The sequence below is a fragment of the Schistocerca serialis genome, chromosome 2 (assembly GCF_023864345.2).
Source record: "Schistocerca serialis cubense isolate TAMUIC-IGC-003099 chromosome 2, iqSchSeri2.2, whole genome shotgun sequence".
NCBI classification, from domain to species: domain Eukaryota; kingdom Metazoa; phylum Arthropoda; class Insecta; order Orthoptera; family Acrididae; genus Schistocerca; species Schistocerca serialis.
Genome location: NC_064639.1, coordinates 1,060,826,099 through 1,060,852,493, shown reverse-complemented (window position 1 = coordinate 1,060,852,493; position 26,395 = coordinate 1,060,826,099). Strand labels below are relative to the sequence as shown.

At 43.7% G+C, this 26,395-nt stretch overlaps 1 protein-coding gene across 1 annotated transcript in view; it reads right to left on the bottom strand.

Moving 5' to 3' along the window:
• The window catches only part of LOC126458510 (clavesin-2-like), a 235,600-nt gene that overhangs the window by 52,892 nt on the left and 156,313 nt on the right, over positions 1-26,395 (bottom strand). The window contains exon 2 of the mRNA XM_050095605.1: positions 3,636-3,788. Coding sequence (XP_049951562.1) covers positions 3,636-3,773 — 138 coding nt within the window. The 5' untranslated portion in view covers positions 3,774-3,788. The remainder of the gene's footprint in view (positions 1-3,635; positions 3,789-26,395) is intronic.

Below are 26,395 nucleotides of genomic sequence, written 5' to 3'. Positions count from 1 at the left end.
CAATATAGTAGCACTTAAGCAATCAAATTCTTTCTCGTTCCTGCATGTACTACCTGATAGGATTCCGCTCGCATTACGGTTCAAAATCAAAGACTTAACTCTTTGGGGGACGGTGGTAGGCAAGGAGAGAGGCAACGTAAAGTCGTACCCTTTGCAATATCTTCAAGTGACCAGTTACTACAACGCCCTTTTATAACTACTTGTTGTTGACAGTCAGAAAAAGAGCGCTGAATCAATTTTTGAACATGTTTTAATTTCAGTTAATCAGCGCTACGTAGAGAGGACCCTGTAAATAAGCATTCTTTTGCCTAATGTATTTTATTTCTGATTCCGTAATTTCTGATTACTGGCATAAGCACGTACTGTCACATTCACAGCAGTGTTTGTTTTCATTGTTAACTTTCTGTCTAGTTGTAATTTCTTCATTAGTTGGTTATATATTTACCTGTAAAGTATCTTCTTCTGTACTGTAGCTTGCCGGCTGGGGTAGCCGAGCGGTTATAGGCGCTACAGTCTGGAACCGCGCGACCGCTACGGTCGCAGGTTCGAATCCTGCCTCGGGCATGGATGTGTGTGATGTCCTTAGGTTAATTAGGTTTAAGTAGTTCTAAGTTCTATGGGACTTATGACCTTAGAAGTTAAGCCCCATACTGCTCAGAGCCATTTGAACCATTTTTATGTACTGTAGCTTCCTTTTCGTCTCCAAATATTTCTCTCATTATAGTCTAATTACTACGCCCTAAGTCAGCACCGGAGCATGGTCGATTTAGAGCTGGAACAGTATCAGTCCTCAACTTGCGTTTCGAAGGAATATTTAACAGTTCACTTTTCAAATCTCTTTCATAATCTGAATCTGTAAAATGTATTGAGCAGACACGAGCGATTTGAGCTGCACATGTACAAGCATTTACCCATTTTCGTTTCGTCTAATGTTTTGAGGAAACATATGAAACTTAATTTCTAATTAAGTTAGTTGTCTGCTGTGGTTAAGGTACGTTTACACTGGGATACATGTATCGCGACATGTATGAGCGACATGTCAATTTGACATGTCGCCATACATCACCTCATACAAAAATTCACGGAACTTGTATGCGGACCCTCGAGCTCATACATGTCGCGTATACATTTTGTATATCGCTTTTTGGCCATATACGCGACATGTATGAGCGACATTTGAAGAACTCGCGCATGCGCAGTACTATCATTTCCTGTCGTCTTGTCGACTGCCGCTTATTTCGACGATTAGCGCATGCGTAGTACCAGGCTCTTTGGCGGCTGTTTGAGTTTTGAAGGTGCCGACTGTCGTTTCGACGTTAATGTATCTGCATAGAATATCAAAAAGTGCCATATGCAACATTATTCTTCGTTGTTTGCGAGGCCATTGTGCAAGTTTTATCCCAAGAAGTGAATGTAAAAGTTTTATATATATCAGAGTATGTAATACATTATATAATTTTTTCATGCATCTGGCACGTATATCAATGTTTTGCTGTTATTCCGGCGGCCTCGCGTGATAATGTTGACAACGGATGCCGACAATCGTGTGTGAGACGTTGGCATTAGCAATCGCGCGACAATGCAAATGCTTTGTCATGAAATCTTCGTTTTACGAGGAATCCCCAGTGGCTAAAAAGCGGAGTGTTACTGCCAACTGATCCTCTGGTGGAATCGCTTCCCGAATGTTTGTGTTGGTTTTGGACACAAGAGGAGCCACAAGTGATAACTAACCGCGGAAATCCTCCATACTCATCCTAACATAATTTCTAAAATATGCGCCATCCTCTAGCGTTAATTCGCGAGAAACTCTCTGTGCCACCACCTACGCTTCCTCCGCCTTTTCTTCCTATCATCTTCCAAAAGAGCAAGTGTATCAGCACATAAAAATGTGAAAACTTCCAAATCGTCGTCGGAAGCTATCGCACAGTGATACATATCAACCAGTGTAAACGCACGCTCATACATGTATGAGGTTGATACTTGTCAAATCATACAAATCGCGATACATGTCGCAAAGTCGCATATACATGTATCTCATACATGTGCCGATACAAATCGCAGTGTAAACGCACCTTTAGTACAATTGGCATTCCAGCAGCAAACTATTGTTTTTCACTTAAAAACGTAATATAAAAAATCCCTAAATAAATTGATAATTATGGTGTAGTTCTGTACTACATCGCCAACCAGCAATAAAAATTGACACTGCCGTAAACAACCTCGTTTTCGCTCGTAAACGCAATTAAAGCACAATTGTGGCTACTGAGCGCTGATTGGCTTTACTCGTACATCTCAGCGCGGCTTGCTACTGGGCATACATCTCGTGATCCCCACCATGTATTCTAGTATCCATGGGTTTATGTAACCGTTTGTTGAATAATAGGATATTTTGATGTTTATTGTAATTTGTAATAGCTTTTTGTAGATTATTCACCATGTCTACGCTTATGACAAATACTCTCAAACTTCCTACTTATCTACAATAATTTATTGGGCTGGTTAATTTGTGCAAAAATTTCTTCACGTTATTTTGGGAGCAAATTTCGTTCAGCATTCAATATCACAAAGTGTCCTTAACAGCGAACAATGGGTAATAACTCGTGTGCAATGTTTCCGGTGTCCGTTTGAGCCCCGTCACGCGACGTCGATGTGGCAACGCGGGTAAAACAGTCCTTCACCTGGCAGCTTCCACTACAGTTCACACATTTCACACTTATATTTCGTGAACAGTGTAACTGCTGACGTTAAAATGCACTGCTTGATTAAGAGACCTCCTTAGAATGAATTCAACGACGTAGATCCATTTAAAAATCTGAAGTCATTTCAATACTTACGAAAATTAAATGATTACAACTTTTAATCAAATATCAAATTAAATCCAATATTTTTAATTGCCATTTGTCGAACACCTCTCTTAAAGCGACAGTGAAGTTAAAATTAGCCACGGTACCTGAGAAAGTCTGCACAGAGGATGTGAAGCCGACGAGGAAATGTTTAAATGGTTAAAATGTTTCTGAGCGGTATGAGACTTAACATCTGAGGTCATCAGTCCCCTAGACTGAGAACTACTTAAACCTAACTAACCTAAGGACAGCACACACATCCATGTCCGAAGCAGGATTCGAACCTGCGACAGTAGCAGCAGCGCGGTTCCGGACTGAAGCGCCTAGAACCGCTCGCCCACAACGGCCGGCGTAATATTCAGAAATGTATCTGTTCAGCGGTTGTTATTTGGTAGTTCCATGGTCTCTAATAGTTCGTTGCTGAATAATGTGACGTACATATTTTTTGTATGTACAATGAAATAAAATCATCTACGTTCTGACGATTGTGGGACAACATATAACGAAAAATTTAATATGGGAAAAAGAATTCGTAGCAGTAGAGGCATTGTTTTCATATGTGTTTTTTTCGAGCAGTTTCTCCAATAAAAAAATTTGACGTGAGCGTTTTGGAATATGTCAACAACAGTGAGCAAGCATTTTACGTGTTTAGCCTGTATAAATGGAATGTTTATTCAGTCACTTTTGCTGGGGCTGTTCTTGGCGCCACCAGCCACTGGCGCCTTCGCTTTAGTGTTTAGTTCTCGAGCGTTGCGAGCTGTGCGGGTTTAGGTTCGGTGCGGCCGCTCTCACCTTCCCGGTGTCGTCGTCCTCACAGGCGGCCAGAGGCGCGTGTTTGGCTACGGCCGCCTTGCCGACCGCGATGTCCCCGTCGGCTTCCAGGGCCTTTGGCGGCAGCACCAGCCCGGGGAACATCTTGTCTGCTGGCATCCTCACGTCTCCATCCTGTAACCAAGCGTCTCTCCTTACTTACCGATGACCACTCTAATATCTCACAATCACATGACTAATTACTTAACCTCAAATAACTGTCACGATCAGATGTCTAATTACTTAACCGCAAATAACTGCCCCCCCCCACCCCCATGAACCATGGACCTTGCCGTTGGTGGGGAGGCTTGCGTACCTCAACGATACCGTAGGTGCAACCACAACGGAGGGGTATCTGTTGAGAGGCCAGACAAACGTGTGGTTCCTGAAGAGGGGCAGCAGCCTTTTCTGTAGTTGCAGGGGCAACAGTCTGGATGATTGACTGATCTGGCCCTGTAACACTAACCAAAACGGCCTTGCTGTTGTGGTACTGCGAACGGCTGAAAGCAAGGGGAAACTACAGCCGTGATTAAATGATGATGGCGTCCTCTTGGGTAAAATATTCCGGAGGTAAAATAGTCCCCCATTCGGATCTCCGGGCGGGGACGACTCAAGAGGACGTCGTTATCAGCAGAAAGAAAACTGGCATTCTACGGATCGGAGCGTGGAATGTCAGATCCCTTAATTGGACAGGTAGGTTAGAAAATTTAAAAAGGGAAATGGATAGGTTAAAGTTAGATATAGTGGGAATTAGTGAAGTTCGGTGGCAGGAGGAACAAGACTTTTGGTCAGGCGAATACAGGGTTATAAATACAAAATCAGATAGGGGTAATGCAGGAATAGGTTTAATAATGAATAAAAAATAGGAGTGCGGGCAAGCTACTACAAGCAGCATAGTGAACGCATTATTGTGGCCAAGATAGACACGAAGCCCACGCCTACTACAGGAGTACAAGTTTATATGCCAACTAGCTCTGCAGATGATGAAGACATTGATGAAATGTATGATGAGATAAAAGAAATTATTCAGGTAGTGAAGGGAGACGAAAATTTAATAGTCATGAATGACTGGAATTAGACAGTAGGAAAAGGAAGAGAAGGAAACGTAGTAGGTGAATATGGATTGGGGCTAAGAAATGAAAGAGGAAGCCGCCTGGTAGAATTTTGCACAGAGCATAACTTAATCATAGCTAACACTTGGTTCAAGAATCATGAAAGAAGGTTGTATACATGGAAGAACCCTCGAGATATTAGAAGGTTTCAGACAGATTATATAATGGTAAGACAGAGATTTAGGAACCAGATTTTAAATTGTAAGACATTTCCATGGGCAGATGTGGAGTCTGACCACAATCTATTGGTTATGAACTGTAGATTAAAACTGAAGAAACTGCAAAAACATGGGAATTTAAGGAGATGGTACTTGAATAAACTGAAAGAACCAGAGGTTGTACAGAGTTTCAAGGAGAGCATAAGGAAACAATTCGCAGGAATGGGGGAAAGAAATACAGTAGAAGAAGAATGGGTAGCTTTGGGGAATGAAATAGTGAAGGCAGCAGAGGATCAAGTAGGTAAAAAGACGAGGGCTAGTAGAAATCCTTGGGTAACAGAAGAGATACTGAATTTAATTGATGAAAGGAGAAAATACAAAAATGCAGTAAATGAAGCAGGCAAAAAGGAATACAAACGTCTCAGAAATGAGATCGCCAGGAAGTGCAAAATCGCTAAGCAGGGATGGCTAGAGGACAAATGTAAGGATGTAGAGCCTTATCTCACGAGGGGTAAGATAGATACTGCCTACAGGAAAATTAAAGAGACCTTTGGAGAAAAGAGAACCACTTGCATGAATATCAAGAGCTCAGATGGAAACCCAGTTCTAAGCAAAGAAGGGAAAGCAGAAAGGTGGATGGAGTATATAGAGGGTCTATATAGGGGCGATGTTCTTGAGGACAATTTTATGGAAATGGAAGAAGATGTAGACGAAGATCAAATGGAAGATACGATACTGTTTGAAGAGTTTGACAGAGCACTGAAAGTCCTAAGTGGAAACAAAGCACCGGGAGTAAACAACATTCCATTAGAACTACTGACAGCCTTGGGAGAGCCAGTCCTGACAAAACTCTACCATCTGGTGAGGAAGATGTATGAGACAGGCGAAATACCCTCAGACTTCAAGAAGAATATTATAATTCCAATCCCAAAGAAAGCAGGTGTTGACAGATGTGAAAATTATGGAACTATCACTTTAATAAGTCACAGCTGCAAAATACTAACGCGAATTATTTACAGACGAATGGAAAAACTGGTAGAAGCCGACCCCGGGGAATATCAGTTTGGATTCCGTAGAAATGTTGGAACACGTGAGGCAATACTGACCCTACGACTTATCTTAGAAGAAAGATTAAGGAAAGGCAAACCTACGTTTCTAGCATTTGTAGACTTCGAGAGAGCTTTTGACAATGTTGACTGGAATACTCTCTTTCAAATTCTGAAGGTGGCAGCGGTAAAATACAGGGAGCGAAAGGCTATTTACAATTTGTACAGAAACCAGATGGCAGTTATAAGAGTCGAGGGACATGAAAGGGAAGCAGTGGTTGGGAGGGGACTGAGACAGTGTTGTAGCCTCTCCCCCATGCTGTTCAATCTGTATATTGAGCAAGCAGTAAAGGAAACAAAAGAAAAGTTCGGACGTACGTATTAAAATCCATGGAGAAGAAATAAAAACTTTGAGGTTCGCCGTAGACATTGTAATTCTGTCAGACACAGCAAAGGACCTAGAAGAGCAGCTGAACGGAATGGACAGTCTCTTGAAAGGAGGATATAAGATGAAAATCAACAGATGCAAAACGAGGGTAGTGGAATGTAGTCGAATTAAATCGGGTGATGCTGCGGGAATTAGATTAGGAAATGAGACACTTAAAGTAGTAAATGAGTTTTGCTATTTGGGGGACAAAATAACTGATAACGGTCGAAGTAGAAAGGCTATAAAATGTAGACTATCGTTTCTGAAGAAGAGAAATTTGTTAACATCGAGTATTGATTTAAGGGTCAGGAAGTCGTTTCTGAAAGTATTTGTATGGAGTGTAGCCACGTATGGAAGTGAAACATGGACGATAATTAGTTTAGACAAGAAAAGAATAGAAGCTCTCGAAATGTGGTGCTACAGAATGCTGAAGATTAGATGGATAGATCACATACCTAATGAGGAGGCTTTGAATAGAATTGGGGAGAAGATGAGTTTGTGGCACAACTTGACTAGAAGAAGGGATCGGTTGGTGGGACATGTTTTGAGGCATCGAGGGATCACCAATTTAGTACTGAAGGGCAGTGTGGAGGGTAAAAGTCGTAGAGGGAGACCAAGAGATGAATACACTAAGCAGATTCAGAAGGATGTAGGCTGCAGTAGGTACTGGGAGATGAAGAAGCTTGCAGATGATCGAGTAGCATGGAGAGCTGCATCAAACCAGTCTCAGGACTGAAGACCACGACTACAACAACAAATAACTGTGTAGATCTGGGGTAGTAAACCTACAGGGTGGCGCACGAAATGTGTTACCATTTTGTTTTTGAATATAAACTTTATTGTCAATACAATCTGAAAGGAACATATACTACAATGAAGAGCCGTCCATGGAGAGGTTTGTTCTAACTCATCACATGCTCAATATGTCCACCTTTTCGTTTCCTAACTTCCTTCAAACGGACACTGAAGTTAGTGATTACCCTACGGCCCATGTCTTCCGTAATTTCACTGCAAGCTTGAAGAATAAGTCTTTTGAGCTCCATTAAATCACGTGGACGGTTCGGGAAAATTTTTTCCTTTAGGTACCCCCAAAGAAAAAAGTCACATGGATTGAGGTCTGGACTATCGGGGGGCCAATTTTGTCCGTCCTTTGAAGTGACCTGGAAACCTGAGTGAAATGATCCGCATGTCGAAATGCTCGTGTAAAAACTCCAACACAGTGTTTGCAGTATGTGGCCTTGCTCCATCTTGCATGAACCACTGCGTGTTGAAGGGCAAGGCAGTAGCAAGAAGCTGTGGAATGAAGCTATTGCGAAGTATGCTCAAATAACGCTCGCTGTTCACAGTTTCTTCAAAGAAACAGGGTCCAATAAGTCCGTGACTTGGAAATTGCTGCCCACGCTGTAATCCTCGGAGCATAATGTTGTGGTTCATGAAGCACTTGTGGGTTTTCTGTGGCCCAAAAGCGTACATTTTGTTTGTTAACGACACCGTCCAAATGAAAATGCGCCTCGTTTGAAAACCAAACGTTGTTGAGTTTCTTCCCTATCCTCCGCCCACTGAGCAAACAGTAGTCTCTGCTGCTTGTGTTCTTCAGTGAGCTTCTGTGCACAGGTGATCTTGTATGGGTACATATGGAGGTCACTTTTAAGAATGCGTTGAACGGAGCGTCTGGATATTCCCAGTTGCGCTGCTGCCTTTCTACGCGATTTCCCAAGACTTCTCTGTACAGCAACTCGTACCGCTACAATATTCTCCGGCGGACAAACAGGCTTAGGCCGAGGTCGCTTCGCTTCCAGTACTGTTCCTTCCTGTACAAATTTATCGTACAACCTGTGGATGGTCTTCTTGCGAGAGATCCATCGTGTGTTAAACTGTTGAAAACGCCTCTGAGTCACAACAAGGCTTTTCGTTTCATGAAAAAGTAACACAATTGCCGATCGTTACTGTGTCGTCAGTCTTCCATTGTCAGCCATCGCTGCTTACTAGTCTCCTTGCGGCAGTATCGTGAGTTACACGTCATTTCGTAACTCATTTGTTTTTCCAAGCTCTGCTGGTACTGCTGTAGAGATCCCAGCGGGATATCTAATGTGCGTTCGTAAATTGTGAAAGAAATAATTGGTAACACATTTCGTGTGCCACCCTGTATTTTATCCACCGTCCACTTCTCTGTTTCCTAGCCACCCACCCGCTCTACAGTAACGTTGATGTAGAAAGAAAGAAAGTAGAATGAGATTTTCACTCTGCAACGAAGTGTGTGCTGAATCGGCACGTGCTCTACCGACTGAGCTACCCATGCGCGACTCACGACTCTTCCTTGCAGCTTTACTTCTGCCAGTACCTAGTCTCCTACCTTCGTGCTTGGGTAGCTAAGTGATGGAGCATCTGCCTATGAAAGTCTAAGGTCTCGAGTTCGAGCCTCGGTCCGGGACACAGTTTTAATCTGCTAGGTAGTTTCAGTAAGGAAGTAACTTTATAAAATTAATAAAGCAGAGTTTGTGAATACATAGCTAGTTGCGACTTATGTAAGAGTTTTTTCTGTTTTATTTATTGCTTTCTTTCTTTTTTCGTAGTTGTACATGAATTTCTGGTGATATAGTATAGTGTTTATTTTGTTCTGTAACGTAATGAGTAACCGTTTGTTGAAAATAATAATATGCAACTGATATTATTTCCCTTTTGCGCATTAGTTCAAAAAATGGCTCTGAGCACTATGGGACTTAACTGCTGAGGTCATCAGTCCCCTAGAACTTAGAACTACGGAAACCTAACTAACCTAAGGACGTCTCACACATCCATGCCCTAGGCAGGATTCGAACCTGCGACCGTAGCGGTCGCGCGGTTCCAGACTGTAGCGCCTAGAACCTCTCGGCCACCCCGGCCGGCTGCGCATTAATAATTAGGTTTTCTTGTCTACTGAATATGTAAAATATTTTGACTCTTCCTTTATCATTTATTGCATTAATTTTGACTAAAATATTTTGACTCTTCCTTTATCATTTATTGCATTAATTTTGACTGGAATGACTTTGTGAAGTTATATGTATACTGAGATATTATAAAAGCAGAGCGAGAGCGATCAGAATATCGATTGTGACGATCAAACAGCGTGAGTAGGGCGTGAGTGTACTCGTGATTGGGTGGTCCCATGTTTGTACCGAGAAGGCAGAAGGAGGTTGAAAGTGTGCTGACTATGTCGTGTCGTGAAACAGTCAGTCGAACTAAACTGATTAACAATGGGATACATTTCTGTTCCTTCCTGTAATGGAATGTAAAAACGTTTAAAGTGGTCAGAGAAGTTGGACTGTGTAAAACCGTCAAACGAACTGTGTCGCTTAACTACGACAATATAGCTATGGACAGACGACATTGTAGTAATGGTGTTAAGGAAAGAACAGTGTTCGCTGTGACTGTGCCGTGTGCATTTAAATACTTTAAAATTTCAATGTATATTCGCGCCGTCGCTGACTAGCATGTGCATGAACAATTAACTGTGCCGTAGGTGTATAAAACTGTTTATTATGAGTGTGCACGTTACTGCCAACAGTGGAGAGAACGCGGTCGCGTTATTCGCACGGTAAACGAACAGACCGTTATACCGCGATCGAAATAACTTTAAAACCCTCTATTGAATTGTGTTACTTCAGCGTTGTGCATGAGAGACATAATAAATCGCTCGCGTAAATCTGAATGTTGGCAACAACTGTAATAACGTCCGACTATCCAGTGACCTACAATACGCCACTGATGAAATCGTCATCGAGTGGAAATTAATATATCACATGAGATAAAACATATGCACCATCTACACATGAAAGGCTGATTTCAACACGCCGTCTGGAACGATAAGCTGCCGACGACATTGCACGTCACCGCTTGCATCGTAACATATAAGGTTAGATGCTCTGGCTCTCGTCAAAGACTAAAACAAATATTAAAACTGTAAACTTCTATTTGGAACTTGCTCAAAGAAACTTATCTTTAATTTGCTTCTTCTGTAAAATAAATATCATGTTAGCGAAATTTTGTTATTAATGTAGATATTGTTGACCTCCATTAGTGCAGTTGTTTCCAGTCCTATGTCGATTTCTTTCATTCATAATGTTAGCGCTGCTGTCATTGCCTGCTGTTTTAAATATCTTTTGGTGACTGTGAAACATGCATGCACCGTAATTTCTGCTAGCGAATTTAATGTGTGATTATTTAGGCATTGTATTTGTTCGAATTGTGTGATTATTTAGGCATTGTATTTGTTCGAATTGTGGCGTCCGCCATTAAGCTGAATGCATCAACCAATGACAGCAGAGCTGCTTACACCCGATAGGGGCAATATACGCACATGCGAGTAAACATAATAACAAGTGTCAGACAGAGCACTGTGTGTGCACCTAGAAGTAAATATGACATTATCATAACTGTGTATGCCATACTTGACTGTGTATGTAGAGATAAATGTTAGGCAAAACGGTAAAACTTTTGGTAGAGAGTGTATTTCAGAGAGTGTTTTTTTTCCCGCCAGATCTGATTTGCAACGAGTAGGATTGGCTCAATGTTTTACAGTAGTTTGGCGAAACTTTTGTGGCAGGGCTGAGTCATGATCACCACATATGACTTGATTCATAACTGAACTAGATAACATAACAGGTTAGGTCTTAATTTTGTTAGCTGTGTGTAGCTGTATCACAACAAGTTACAGCAAGCTTAAACATACAATAATAATTATTTAGCAAATACTTTTGTAAATATTTTATGAATACCTAATTAATTTGTTTATTCATAACCCCAGTAACAACCACCCACTGTGAAGGACGGAACACTCACCATGAAAGGTGGAACGCCCACTAGTGGGTGGTAGGGATCAAGATGACTACCACTGCTCTAGGCGATTACTAGTCGAGTTTCCATAAAAATCACAGTACGATAGTGAACGGAAGCAAACCACGTACAAAAAAGGACGCCAATTCTGTGCTTTTTGGACTTCACCAAAGCTTCAGATACTGTCATTTTCACATTTTACATGTGAAACTCAGAAACCAAAATTTTTCTACAAATTTGTAATGGAGACGTTTAGCAGCAAATGTCCCACAAGTATCAGTACTGGGTCCATTGTTTTATAGGGGTGCCAGGATTGTCTGTTGGAGACGAGTGGGCAGCACAAATCAAGGACAGCCCGAAAGTAGTGGAATACTTTATTTATTTCCCAATATTTTATTACAGATGGCTTCCCCTCCCACCAGGCGAATGATAGGCAACTGGAATCGAAACCATGGTCGACAGTGCACGATGTGTGGAAGAGGTGTAACCAGCAATTGCTATGCCCAGCTCGGTTCAACGATGGGGCAACCTTGCGAGGCTAGCAGTCCTGTGCTGGGTCAGCTGATGGCGAAGCGGCATGGCCTGGCAAGGCTGTAGGCAAGGTGGGCTGGCGGACTGCTTCTGTGTATGGCAGATGGAAGGTAGGAAGATTGATTTTAAAATCCTGTTGACATCGAGACCATTAGAGCACAAGTTCGGATTGTGTCAACGATGGGGAAGGAAGTCGGCCGTGCCCTTTCAAAGGAACCATCCCAGTATTTGCTTGGAGCGATATCGGGAAATCACTGAACACCTAAATCTGTATGGCCGGATGCGGTTTTGAGCCGTCGTCCTCCTGATGCGAGTCCAGTGCGGTAATCACCCCGCCACCTCGCTCGGTGTATGCCAGACTCCGTACCACAGGGAGGGCCTCACTTCGTTCAGGTTTTGGCTGGGCACGTTGTCCTGTCAGGATGACAGTTGAGCGATGGCAGCGTCACGGTGTAGGCCCACATAACCCAATGACTCGCTGATCCGATGTCCCATCCTAGCTAGGTGGCCCGTATTTATCAACGCCAGGGCAAGCTTGTTGAGCGGTCACCTCAAATGCCACGTCCACCACTTGCTGCGACGCCGCCTAAGCGTCCTTGGTTACGGTAACGCTGTTGGTCATTGTCTGAACAATCGTGCTGGTGTATTGAGACAGGCGGCTAGACGTAATGCTGCCCCAGCTGGTTACGGCAAGCGTGCAGATACGGCAACGAGCACTGTTTTTGCTCGTACTGCTACAGCTTCTTTCACAATGAATTAATGTACTCTCAACAACTCTCTTCCACTGACATACCACCTACGAGGTTTGTGAGAAAAATAATGAGACATACAGCACTGAGAGCGATCTGGTAACGCTTTGTTGTTCTGCTTGTGTAGACCGGTGTGTTCATCCCTTCCAGATACCTAGCCCGAGTTTCAGCTCCGTACAGCTATCACGTGATTTTTGAGAACGCCATCTTGAAGTAATGTTTGTTTGTGTGATGCTCAAGTTGAACAGCAGAATTTAGAGCAATGTTACTTCATCAAGTTTTGTGTTAAACTTGGGGAACTGGCAAGTGTGACCTCCGAAAAGTTGAAACAGTCCTTTGGGAAACATTTCTCATTAAGAGCAAAAGTTTTTCGCTGGGCCAAATCATTTTGAGAATGCCGAGAACATGTTGAATATGAACTTCGTTCAAGGAGGCATTCAACTTTAAAAACTGACGATATCATCGACCGCGTGCAAGCTCTTTTGAGATCACACCGACGTTTAATAATAAGGATGATGGGTGACTTGTTAAACACTTGCACTGTACATCAAGTCTTGCACATGCAAAAGGTTTGTGCCAAAATGGTGCCGATACACCTCACAACTGAGCAGAAGGACGATCGAAGAAAGGTGTGCGTTGCCCCTCTTGACAGGATTTCCAATGACCACGAATTATTTCTGAGTACGATTCCGAGACAAAGCGGCAAATTAAGGACTAGTACACTGAGACAGCTCCTCGACCGAAAAAAAGCTCGAATGAATAAATCAAAGATTTTTTGACAGTGGGGGTATTACGCATAAAGGACAAAGAGTCAATCAAGAGCTTTGCAAAGACATCCTTGAAAGGCTCAGGATAAGAGTGGCTCGAGTGAGTCCCGACATTGCAGACAAGTGCATGCTGAATCATGACAACGCGGCACGTTACATGGCCATTTCTATCACGGATTCTTTGACGTCAAAGTGGAATTCCTGTTGTTCCACAGCCCCCACCCCAATTCACCCGATCTGAGTCCTTGTGAGTTTTTTCTTTTTCCGGAATTGAAAGCTGTCTTAAAAGGGCGTCATTTTGGAACCCTGGAGAACATTCAAAAGAACGTGACTGACGTGTCAAAGGTCCTACCAGTTGAAGCACTTCAGCGCTGCTACCAAGACTGGAAACAACGACTCCGACGGTGTATAACTGTCGAAGGGAAGTACTTTGTAGGGGACAATATTGCTGCTTGAAAAAAATAAAAACTTTGGTAGATAAAAAAGTCAGTCTCATTACTTTGCTCACACACCTCTTATAAAAACTTCAGTTATACTTAAGTGTAAAACCAGCAGACCTGTGTACTGACTTACTTAGTTTATTACAGTGGGGACAGAACATACGTTTCATACCTATACCATCTAAAATAAAAGTAAATTTGGTAGCTCACACATGATCTCATTCGAAAAATTGAGTTTTACCCCTGATATTAAACCGAACAGAAATAACTTTTCTGTCCTTGCAAAGAAATTGGGGATAATTCTGGACCATCACTTAAACTACACTGAACTCGTAACTGGGGTCTGTGATCCACACACACACACACACACACACATACTACTGGCCATTACAATTGCTACACCAAGAAGAAATGCAGATGATAAACGGGTATTCATTGGACAAATATATTATACTAGAACTGACATGTGATTAGATTTTCACGCAATTTGGGTGCATAGATCCTGAGAAATCAGTACCCAGAACAACCACCTCTAGCCGTAATAACGGCCTTGATACGAGTGGGCATAGAGACAAACAGAGCTTGGATGGCGTGTACAGTCACAGCTGCCCATGCAGCTTCAACACGATACCACAGTTCATCAAGAGTAGTGACTGGCGTATTGTGACGAGCCAGTTGCTCGGCCACCATTGACCAGACGTTTTCAATTGGTGAGAGATCTGGAGAATGTGCTGGCCAGGGCAGCAGTCGAACATTTTCTGTATCCGCAACATGCGGTCGTGCATTATCCTGCTGAAATGTAGGGTTTTGCAGGGATCGAATGAAGGGTAGAGCCACGGGTCGTAACACATCTGAAATGTAACGTCCACTCTTCAAAGTGCCGTCAATGCGAACAAGAGGTGACCGAGACGTGTAACCAATGGCACCCCATACCATCACGCCGGGTGATGACGAATACACGCTTCCGATGTGCGTTCACCGCGATGTCGCCAAACACTGATGCGATTATCATGATGGTGTAAACAGAACCTGGATTCATCAGAAAAAATGACGTTTTGCCATTCGTGCACCCAGGTTCGTTGTTGAGTACACCATCACAGGCGCTCCTTCCTGTGATGCAGCGTCAAGGGTTACCGCAGCCATGGTCTCCAACCTACTGCAAACGTCGTCGAACTGTTAGTGCAGATGTTTGTTGTCTTGCAAATGTCCCCATCTGTTGACTCAGGGATCGAGACGTGGCTGCATGATCCGTTACAGCCATGCGGATAAGATGCCTGTCATTTCGACTGCTAGTGATACGAGGCCGTTGGGATCCAGCACGGCGTTCCGTATTACCCTCCTGAACCCACCGATTCCATATTCTGCTAACAGTCATTGGATCTCAACCAATGCGAGCAGCAATGTCGCGATTCGATAAGCCGCAATCGCAGCAGGCTACAATCCGACCTTTATCAAAGTTGGAAACGTGATGGTACGCATTTCTCCTCCTAACACGAGGCATCACAACAACGTTTCACCGGGCAACGCCGGTCAAGTGCTGTTTGTGTATGAGAAATCGGTTGGAAACTTTCCTCATGTCAGCACGCTGTAGGTGTCGCCACCGGCGCCAACCTTGTGTGAATGGTCTGAAAAACTAATCATTTGCATATCATAGCATCTTCTTCCTGTGGGTTAAATTTCGCGTCTGTAGCACATCATCTTCATAGTGTAGCAATTTTAATGGCCAGTGGTGTATATATATACGAGCATATTCCTTTTGAATGTGGAATCACCAGTGATCCCAAATCTTGGTTATGGTGATGCTGTTCTTCAAAGACTTTCATATGAGAGATCACGTCGATTGGGACTGACGATGAATGCTTGTCTGCGATGCATTAGTGACCGTAGTTTGCTCGACCATGTCACTCCTACTACTGAACAATCATTCTCGTTAGATAAGCGAACATACTACGGTACCCTACGATTGCTGTATTGTCTGCTCTCAGTCATTGCACTCTCTCATACTTTTCTCCAATTCCAAAGCTTTTATCTGAATAGGACAGCAAAACTACCCGGTCTTAAAAAAGCCACGTTATCTACACTCCTGGAAATTGAAATAAGAACACCGTGAATTCATTGTCCCAGGAAGGGGAAACTTTATTGACACATTACTGGGGTCAGATACATCACATGATCACACTGACAGAACCACAGGCACATAGACACAGGAAACAGAGCATGCACAATGTCGGCACTAGTACAGTGTATATCCACCTTTCGCAGCAATGCAGGCTGCTATTCTCCCATGGAGACGATCGTAGAGATGCTGGATGTAGTCCTGTGGAACGGCTTGCCATGTCATTTCCACCTGGCGCCTCAGTTGGACCAGCGTTCGTGCTGGACGTGCAGACCGCGTGAGACGACGCTTCATCCAGTCCCAAACATGCTCAATGGGGGACAGATCCGGAGATCTTGCTGGCCAGGGTAGTTGACTTACACCCTCTAGAGCACGTTGGGTGGCAGGGGATACATGCGGACGTGCATTGTCCTGTTGGAACAGCACGTTCCCTTGCCGGTCTAGGAATGGTAGAACGATGGGTTCGATGACGGTTTGGATGTACCGTGCACTATTCAGTGTCCCATCGACGATCACCAGTGGTGTACGGCCAGTGAGGAGATCGCTCCCCACACCATGATGCCGGGTGTTGGCCCTGTGTGCCTCGGTCGTATGCAGTCCTGATTGTGGCGCTCACCTGCACGGCGCCAAACACGCATACGACCATCATTGGCACCAAGGCAGAAGCGACTCTCATCGCTGAAGACGACACGTCTCCATTCGTCCCTCCATTCACGCCTGTCGCGACACCACTGGAGGCGGGCTGCACGATGTTGGGGCGTGAGCGGAAGACGGCCTAACGGTGTGCGGGACCGTAGCCCAGCTTCATGGAGACGGATGCGAATGGTCCTCGCCGATACCCCCAGAGCAACAGTGTCCCTAATTTGCTGGGAAGTGGCGGTGCGGTCCCCTACGGCACTGCGTAGGATCCTACGGTCTTGGCGTGCATCCGTGCGTCGCTGCGGTCCGGTCCCAGGTCGACGGGCACGTGCACCTTCCGCCGACCACTGGCGACAACATCGATGTACTGTGGAGACCTCACGCCCCACGTGTTGAGCAATTCGGCGGTACGTCCACCCGGCCTCCCGCATGCCCACTATACGCCCTCGCTCAAAGTCCGTCAACTGCACATACGGTTCACGTCCACGCTGTCGCGGCATGCTACCAGTGTTAAAGACTGCGATGGAGCTCCGTATGCCACGGCAAACTGGCTGACACTGACGGCGGCGGTGCACAAATGCTGCGCAGCTAGCGACATTCGACGGCCAACACCGCGGTTCCTGGTGTGTCCGCTGTGCCGTGCGTGTGATCATTGCTTCTACAGCCCTCTCGCAGTGTCCGGAGCAAGTATGGTGGGTCTGACACACCGGTGTCAATGTGTTCTTTTTTCCATTTCCAGGAGTGTATTTACCGCTATAGAACCCAGCTATCTTCTCAAAATCACGTTCAGTATCATGATCCAGAGTTTGGATCATGAGGTTATATCCCTTTCTAATATCTAAAGATAGTTAATGGTCCTCCTTTTAACACCACCTCTCATCCACACATCTATTGAAACAGTCTTTCTCGACATTTACTATCACTATCCCTTCAATCGTCCCTTTATAGTTATCCATTGTATTTCTTACGCTTAAATACAGCTCCCAGAATGATAAACTAATTAATTTTGTAGTTATTTTTAATGCCTGTTATTATTATTATTATTCTTTGTGTAGTAATTATAGTTGTCTTCTTGGTAATATCTTAGATGTACCAGTATGTAACTGCACGCGTGCTTCCTGAGCCAATGTATGAGAGGATGTGAAAATCCTTATCTGCTCGAGCTAAATAACTTTTCCTGTGTGTACATGCTGTAAAAAAACGTTAGCGATTAGGGGGTTGGAGAGTGTGTCTTTAGGGACAAACCGAGGACTGGGATCGATGTCTGGTAGCGTCATCCAATTTGTGAAACAAATCTCTCTCTGTCCGTGCATGAAATACAGTGCTGCACTGTCGTTCAGTGAACAAAATAGAGGTTTGCCGAGAACAGGACCATATTTGTGACTTGTTCCAAAATGGCGTCCACGAAGCTGGTCATAACACATCCCCCTTGGATGAAACGCCGGTGTCGAACTGCTCTTGCTTCAGCATCTTGCAGATATAGATGGCATCGTTCATCTTCACGTAGCGCTTGTTCTTCTTCTTCTTTGTCATTGGAAAAGTTTTCTAAGTCTTGCCAGACGTCCTGGCGGCCTCCTCTATAGTCTTGGGCGCCATGTCGAAAGTGGGTGCAGCTTTAGCGATGATCTGCAGCTCACTGAGATGAAGAAAGTCATGCGATACCTGCTAATATTCTGTCCGACCTCTTTTTGCCCGGCATAGTGTAGCAAATCGACGAGGCGTGGACTCAACAACTCGTTGGAAGTCCCCCGTAGATATAGTGAGCCATGCTGCCGCTACAGCCGACGTGTTGCCGGTGCAGGAGTTTGTGCAAGAACTGACCTCTTGATTATGTTCTATAATTGTTGGATGGAATACATGTCGGGCGATGCGGATGGCCAAACCATTCGCTCGAATTGTCGAGAATGTTCTTCAAACCAATCGTGAACACTGTGACCTGGTGACAAGGCGCAATGTCATCCATCAAAATTCCATCGCAAATGGCTGCACATGGTCTCCAAGTAATCGAACACATTCATTTCCTGACAGTGATCGGCTCAGTTGGATCAGAGGACCCAGTCTGTTCCATGTAAACACAGTCCACATCCTTCTGGAGTCACCACCAGCTTGCACAGTGCCTTGTTGACAACTTGGGTCCATGCATTCGTGGAATCTGCGTCGCATTCGAAACCTACCGTCAACTCTTGCCAACTGAAATCGGAGCTCATCTGACAGACCATGGTTTTCCAGTCGTCTAGGGTCCAGCTAATATGGTCACGAGGTAAGGAGTGGCGCTGCAGGCGATATCGTGCTGTTAGCGAAGACACTGACGCCAAATCTCGCCGCACTGCTCTAACGGGTACGCTCGTTGTACGACCCACATTGATTTCTGCGGTTATTTCACGCAATGTTCTTTCTTGTCTGTTAGCACTGACAGCTCTACGAAAATGCAGATGTTCTCGGTCGTGGATTTTCTCTGCATGTTATTGACAGATCTTCCATGCTCTCTCGCTGTACTACTCGTACCTTGTTTAGGCAGTCGGCTTGTAACTGAACCTCAGGATCGGATCAGAAAATCTAACCTGCACATGTACTGTCCCATAGGATTGGTGGTCGATAACCGGGACTGATTCCGAAGGGACCTGCAACAGTCACTCAGTGAACACCCGATGCAAATGCGATTTTCACTTGGATATCAATTTACTACGTCTGTACAGAAGTATGTTCACAATTTTTCAAAAAAAGTGAAGAATTTCAGTATGTTTTGATATTTGAGCTGAAAGACTTCCTCCTTTTATTCCTCACGGTAGTTTGAAGCATTTCACTGTAATGTCTCATGAATTTGTATACATTATCAGAAAACTTTCGTTTTTCTGTATTTTTATATTTTATACTTGTTTTCCTTAAAGTTTTTAGCCGCATTTTTTAAAATTACGTATTGACTCGTGCCATGAGCGAGTAACAACGACTGGTAGTTGCATGAGACTTGAGAATAATTTAAAAAATATACAGAAAAAGTTTCCAAAATCCTACGTCCGATATAAATTGTCCGTTTTGCAGTTGCTCACAGAATTAATAAAAATGTTATCTGGGCATAAGTTTCTTTGGCCTCTTCCTATTCTTCAATGGAGAGGGAAAGGGCGGACAGTTATGACACTGACTTATCGACTTCTTAAGACGAAACACAACTACCTCTAAACAGTATTCAGATGATTAAATCTCAGTGCCTTGAATCGCGGTGAAACGTGTTTTTTGCCAATGAGAAAAGCGACCTGAACTCAGACGAACTCGCGAAGGAACTTTCTGTAAACTGACTTTTGCAGTTCAGTCTGCTGTTAGCGATCGATGAACTACGATTACCTTTCGGTGGAAGGGCCTTCCTCCCAAGCGCTCTTGTTAACGCAGCTAAAGAGTGTCCTCGCCTTTCGGGTCAAAGTCTGCGTAAAGATGATACTTATCGCCGGCATTGAGTTGCTAAATACGACACTGTAGAAATAGATCCTTTGGTGTGGCTCACAGAAACTTCGTCTTCAGAATTTAGAAAGATTCCATTCCTTACAGATTTTTTTGACTGTCAGCGATGATAATATTGAGCAGATTCCCTCTGGAGACGCGCAAAGGAAAATGCGTACATTAACTCTATTTACTTGAGAATCGTTGTAGGCTTATATGTTATACGTACTACACCAATGGTCATTAAAATTGCTACCCAAGAAGAAATACAGATGATAAACGGATATTCATTGGACAAATATATTTTACAAAGAACTGACATGTTATTACATTTTCACGCAATTTGGGTGCGTAGATCCTGCGAAATCAGTACCCAGAAAAACCACCTCTGGCCGTAATAGCGGCCTTGATACGCCTGGGCATTGAATAAACAGAGCTTGGATAGCGTGTACAGGTACAGCTGCCCATGCCGCTTAAACACGATACCGCAGTTCATCGAGAGTAGTGACTGGCGTATTGTGACGAGCCAGTTGCTCGGCCACCATTGACCAGACGTTTTCAATTGGTGAGAGATCTGGAGAATGTGCTGACCAGGACAGCAGTCGAACATTTTCTGTATCCAGAAAGGCCCATACAGGACCTGCAACATGCGGCCGTGCATTATCCAGCTGAAATGTAAGGTTTCGCGGGGATCGAATGAAGGGTAGAGACACGGGTCGTGGCGAACAAGAGGTGTCCGAGACGTGTAAACAATGGCACCCCATACCATCACGCCGGGTGATAGGCCAGTATGGCGATGACGAATGCACGCTTCCAGTGTGCGTTCACCGCAATGTCGCCAAACACGGATGCGACCATCATGATGCTGTAAACAGAACCTGGATTCATCCGGAAAAATGTCGTTTTGCCATTCGTGCAGACAGGTTCGTCGTTGAGTACGCCATCGCAGGCGCTCCTATCTGTGATGCAGCGTCAAGGGTAACCGCAGCCAAGGTCTCCGAGCTGATAGTCCATGCTGCTGCAAGCGTCGTTCACTGTTCAAAGTGCCGTCAATGCGAACAAGAGGTGACCGAGTCGTGTAACCAATGACACCCCACACAATCACGCCGGGTGATACGCCAGTATAGGGATGATGAGTACACGCTTCCAATGTGCGTTCACCGCGATGTCGCCAAACATGGATGCGACCATCATGATGCTGTAAACAGAACCTGGATTCATCAGAAAAAAAGACGTTTTGCCATTCGTGCACCTAGGTTTGTCGTGGAGTACATCATCGCAGGCGCTCCTGTCTGTGATGCAGCGTCAAGGGTAACCGCAGCCATGGTCTCCGAGATGATGGTCCATGCTGCTGCAAACGTCGTCGAACTGTTCGTTCAGATGGTTGTTGTCTTGCAAATGTCCCCATCTGTTGACTCAGGGATCGACACGTGGCTGCACGATCGTTACAGCCATGCGGATAAGATGCCTGTCATGTCCACTGCTAGTGATACGAGGCCGCTGGGATCCAGCACGGCGTTTTCGTATTACCCTCCTGAAACCACCGATTCCATATTCTGCTAACAGTCATTGGATCTCGACCAACGCGAGCAGCAATGTCGCGATACGATAAACCGCAATCGCGATAGGCTACAATCCGACCTTTATCAAAGTCGGAAAGGTGATGGTACGCATTTCTCCTCCTTACACGAGGCATCACAACAACGTTTCACCAGGCAACGCCGGTCAACTGCTGTTTGAGTGTGAGAAATCGGTTGGAAACTTTCCTCATGTCAGCACGGTGTAGGTGTCGCCATCGGCGCCAACCTTGTGTGAATGCTCTGAGAAGCTAATCATTTGCATATCACAGCATCTTCTTCCTGTCAGTTAAATTTCGCGTCTGTAGCACATAATTTTCGTGGTGTAGCAATTTTAATGGCCAGTAGTGTTGTAGCTTCCGCCGAGCGGTTCAAGGCGCTTCAGTCTGTAACCGCGCTGCTGCTCCGGTCACAGGTTCGAATCTTGCCTCGAGCATGGATGTGTGTGATGTCTTTAGCTTAGTTAGGTTTAAGTAGTTCTAAGTCTAGGGGACTGATGACCTCAGATGTGAGGTCCCATAGTGCTTAGAGCCATTTTAGTGGCTTCCATTTTCTTATACTAGGCAGAAATTCAATCTGAATTTGTTTCGTACTTCCTTGACTCTAGTGCAGAAAGCTGTGCAGTATTCCGTGGCATCCACTCACAGCAAACTACCACAAGAATTCAGAAATGTTAGCAGTAATCCATTTGCTTTCAAATCTAAATTTCCTCCTGGGTCACTCCTATTCTGTTGAGGAGTTCCTTGAAAAATTAACCTGATTCCTGTGTTATATTGTTGACTGCGTTTACATAAACTTATAGCTTGAAGGCTTTTTAGAATTCATAAACATTTTATTTCATCTGTTATTATTTTTCTGCTGTAATTTCTTGTACTGACACGTTCCATGACCGTGGGGGCTTGCTCCTCAGTCTGGTCCTACGGAACTAGACGCATAAAAAAAAAAAAAAAAAAAAAAAAAAAAAAAAAAAAAAATCTGCTGTGATTAAAAGAATGTAATTTTATTTAATTGAGTCAACAATTAACATATTTGCTTTTGGCGATTGTTCACTACCAAACTGCTACTCCTCAAGGATAATTTCCTTTAAATATCATGACATTCGAGAGATGCACATATATACAAGCTAAACTAACAGCTGAGAGTAGTTGCTGCTTACATGTATTCCTCTTAACCGCCCCTTCTAGCCCTTTTCCGGTAGATTGCAGTAGTACCTAACAAGGGTGCCCATACCCGGGAGCAAGGAAAAAAAGTGTAGTCAGTTGTTTTTCTTACAGGGAATTGATTTAATAGTCGGCATTACGCACATTTTTACAGGTTTGGAAGTGGAATTAATCTGAGGCTACTTACAAGTCGCCAACGTCTTCCAAAATATTAAAAATCCTCCATACCCCAGGTCTAGCCCCCCCCCCCCCCCCTCACACCCTACAAACTATGGGCGCCCTTGCTAACTAAGCCATAAGTACCCAGTCTTACCCCTATTCACCGTTGTAGATCACTTAAAACTCACACTTGTCTCGAAAATATCTTTAGCAGCATAAAAAATGGCACTGGTGTGACTGGTGAACAAAGTTATTTACTCACAGCCAAAAAAATTCTAGGTATGTGACCGCATTGTCAGTATGTAAAATTCTCCGACGTTTCGGCCACTGTGTTAAATGGCCTTCCTTAGGGTGTTTTTTTCTAACACTATGATGTAGGTCATTTGCAATATTGACCGAAACGTCGGAGAAATTCACGCATTGACAATGAGGTCACATAGCCCGAAGAATTTTATTGACAGTGACAATGTCCGCCGAAGGCTACACTTACAAATTATTGTGGCTTGCTTGACAATATGTGTGGCAAGTATTAGAATACATATCGTTGAAGTAGTCCAATTGCCTGTGAAGCCGTCTAATTGGAGAGGGCCTTGAGAGTATTACGCATTGCGGATGCTTTTCCCTACTTCTGGCGATATCGCGTGACGATGTAGCGCGCCGCAGGGCTATTTCCGCCCAGGCCTAAATCGCGAAACAGCGCCCTACCAATTTGCGCGATAAGAGCTGACCACCCCCACGAGGTGTTCAGTTCGCTGCTACCGTCAAACAACGTAGAAAGCATAAAAACGAAGCCACGCAGAGAGAATTCGTTGACGTGCCACTGTAGACCATTATGCATCCTTTTAGGTTAGGATTTCAGATGGTTCAAATGGCTCTGAGCACTATGGGACTTAACATCTGAGGTCATCAGTCCCCTAGAACTTAGAACTACTTAAACCTATCTAACCTAAGGACATCACACACATCCATGCCCGAGGCAGGATGCGAACCTGCGACCGTAGCGGTCGCGCAGTTCCAGATTGAACCACCTAGAACCGCTCAGTCACAGCGGTTAGGATTTCATAGCTTGCGATTCATTTTGGTTTCGCGCTGAATGACGAATCAGTTTTGAGATTCCACGACAAATGGCTCTGGGAACACTTGCTATCAGCCAGTATCCATTGTATTTTGTGGCTTCCTTCAAACGGACACTCAAAAAATACGTTAGTCTGTTTGCCGGAGCGGGATTCGATTCGGTTTGCGAAGATTTAATTTCTTACGACAGGAGGTCAAGGTGGGGGAGGTGGCTGGCAGGTGGTCACGGGGGAGAGGTGGGAGGGGAGGGAGCTGTATTGTGCTGTCCCTCGCTGGGTACGGCCTCTCAATAGCTCAGTCATATGTAATAGCATAAGCGTGAGATGATAGAATGCTCCGCAAGAGCAATTTTCATTACACTAAAATGTAGAAAATATTCTTACTGTCATGGCAATTGTACTTCTTTAAGTGCTCGTTAACACTACACGTTTATTTACATTACTCACGCCTATATTGACTCTATATACAAGCTGGCTGCACGAGATATCACCTGTGCTAAAGCTCAATCACACTACAGGACGGATAATATGTACGTATTGCGAGACCTTCCTAAAATGATTTTCTCAAGTCGTCCGTCTAGGTTTCTTGTCTCGTGCTGTTGAAATAAACATCGCTAGAGCTTAACAGAAACATGTTGTTCAAAAATGGGCCAAATGGCTCTAAGCACTAAGGGACTTAACATCTGAGGTCATCAGTCTCCTAGACTTAGAAATACTTAAACCTAACCAACCTAAGGACATCACATACATCCATGCCTGAGGCAGGATTCGAACCTGCGACCGTAGCAGCAGCGCGGTTCCGGACTGAAGCACTTAGAACTGCTCGTCCACATCGGCCGGCTAAACATGTGTTAACAATATATATGTCGAGTATTCTTCAAGTTAGTCTTTCCTGAAGCCAGTGGAGGAAAAGAAAAAGAACAAAGCTTTTAAGGTGCCATACTATGGATACGTATCAGAGAGGATTGGAAAGAAACTAGTGTCAGCCAACCATACGTCCGGCTTATTCCATACCAAAAAAAAATTGGGCAATAAGTTAAGGAACCGTGAAGTGTTCAAAAAGGATCCTTTCTCCTACCTTGGCGTGTGTGGTATTAAGTTCGATACAAGCCAGTTGTGTAAGAGCAGATACATTGGCCAGATAGGTAGGTATTGTACTGTTTCTCCTGAATGGACTTGGCTTTAAAAAATTTAAACTAAATATTGCAATAAATTTTATAAATAATCGACAAGTACGCCAAAGAAGAAGAGAGAGAACTACAATGGACATGTTATTCCATGGACTCTTGTGCTTCTATGCATGAACTATCTTTCCCTTGTCATTCGATTATCTTATCTGCTTGGATTCGGACCTAAGAGGACCTTCTTGTGTAAAGATCATCTTGCTGTTCTAGCTGATAATGTAAGTTGTACTTAAAACCCGAAAAATATAATGGTTATTTTATCAAAAGAATTTTGTGTATGTGGTCAATTTATTGTGAATCTGATACCTGTATTGCCTTAAGTAGATATAGGCCTTAACAAAGAATTTTCATTGTTAGGCGCCATCTTAGAAAAATCTTTAACATTTTTCTTTTAGCTCATCTACGAGACGTGCCGTCGACTAGGACAATTAACTTTATTCCAGATCCCACGAGACGGGAGGCAGCTACTAACAATTTAACAATTTTACTTACAGATTTTCTTTATATAACGAGATAACATCCCAGGCAGAAAAGGTCTGGTCACAGGATTCCAGTTCCATAGGGTTTCATTTGTAGATGCTACTCTTGTTATCTTATGTTGGGGAATCGAGACGAAACCACGGTAAGTTACGTTTTACAGTAGTGTACATCGAACAGACTTGACAAATATTCTCTCGTGCAATATGCACACGACTTCTCACGAGCCTGGAATAATATCTGTAGTGTTGGATAAAGAAGCAAAGGACAATTAATTATCGACGATTACGTAACTATCATGAGAACTGAGCTAGTTTACTGAGTGCTTATACACGTCGGGCTAAATTAATCAACATATTACACTGTTAATAATATTCCTACATTAGTTATTTCTCTTTTATGCTGAGCCATTACATTAATGTGTGTTTCTTTTTTATAGAAGTCACGGCTCATATTTTATTTTATTACATTACGCTAATAGTCACAAATAAATAAAATTTTTATTTTATTACATTACAATATTTTCATAGCAGACTTAAAGAACAAAAAGACCTGACCAAGTACAGGTTAGCTTTGACAACGCATTTGATTGACAACCAGAACCAGTTGCAGCGGATTATCGAAAACTTAACTGTCTTTCTGCAGAGAAAGATCGGATACTCAATATTGTGGAAGAAATTGATATCTTAATACATCTGGGTTCCTATCCTCTCGATACAATGAATGAACGCACTAACCTGTATCACAAAAATATTTTAGTTAATTGTGAAATTATTGAGGTAGGTTAAGGTGTGCATATAACGTTATATTTTCCTTGTTTTTTTAAATGTACAAGTTCTCTTCCCTCCTAATGTTGTGATGGTTCTGCCTTCTTTCTGCT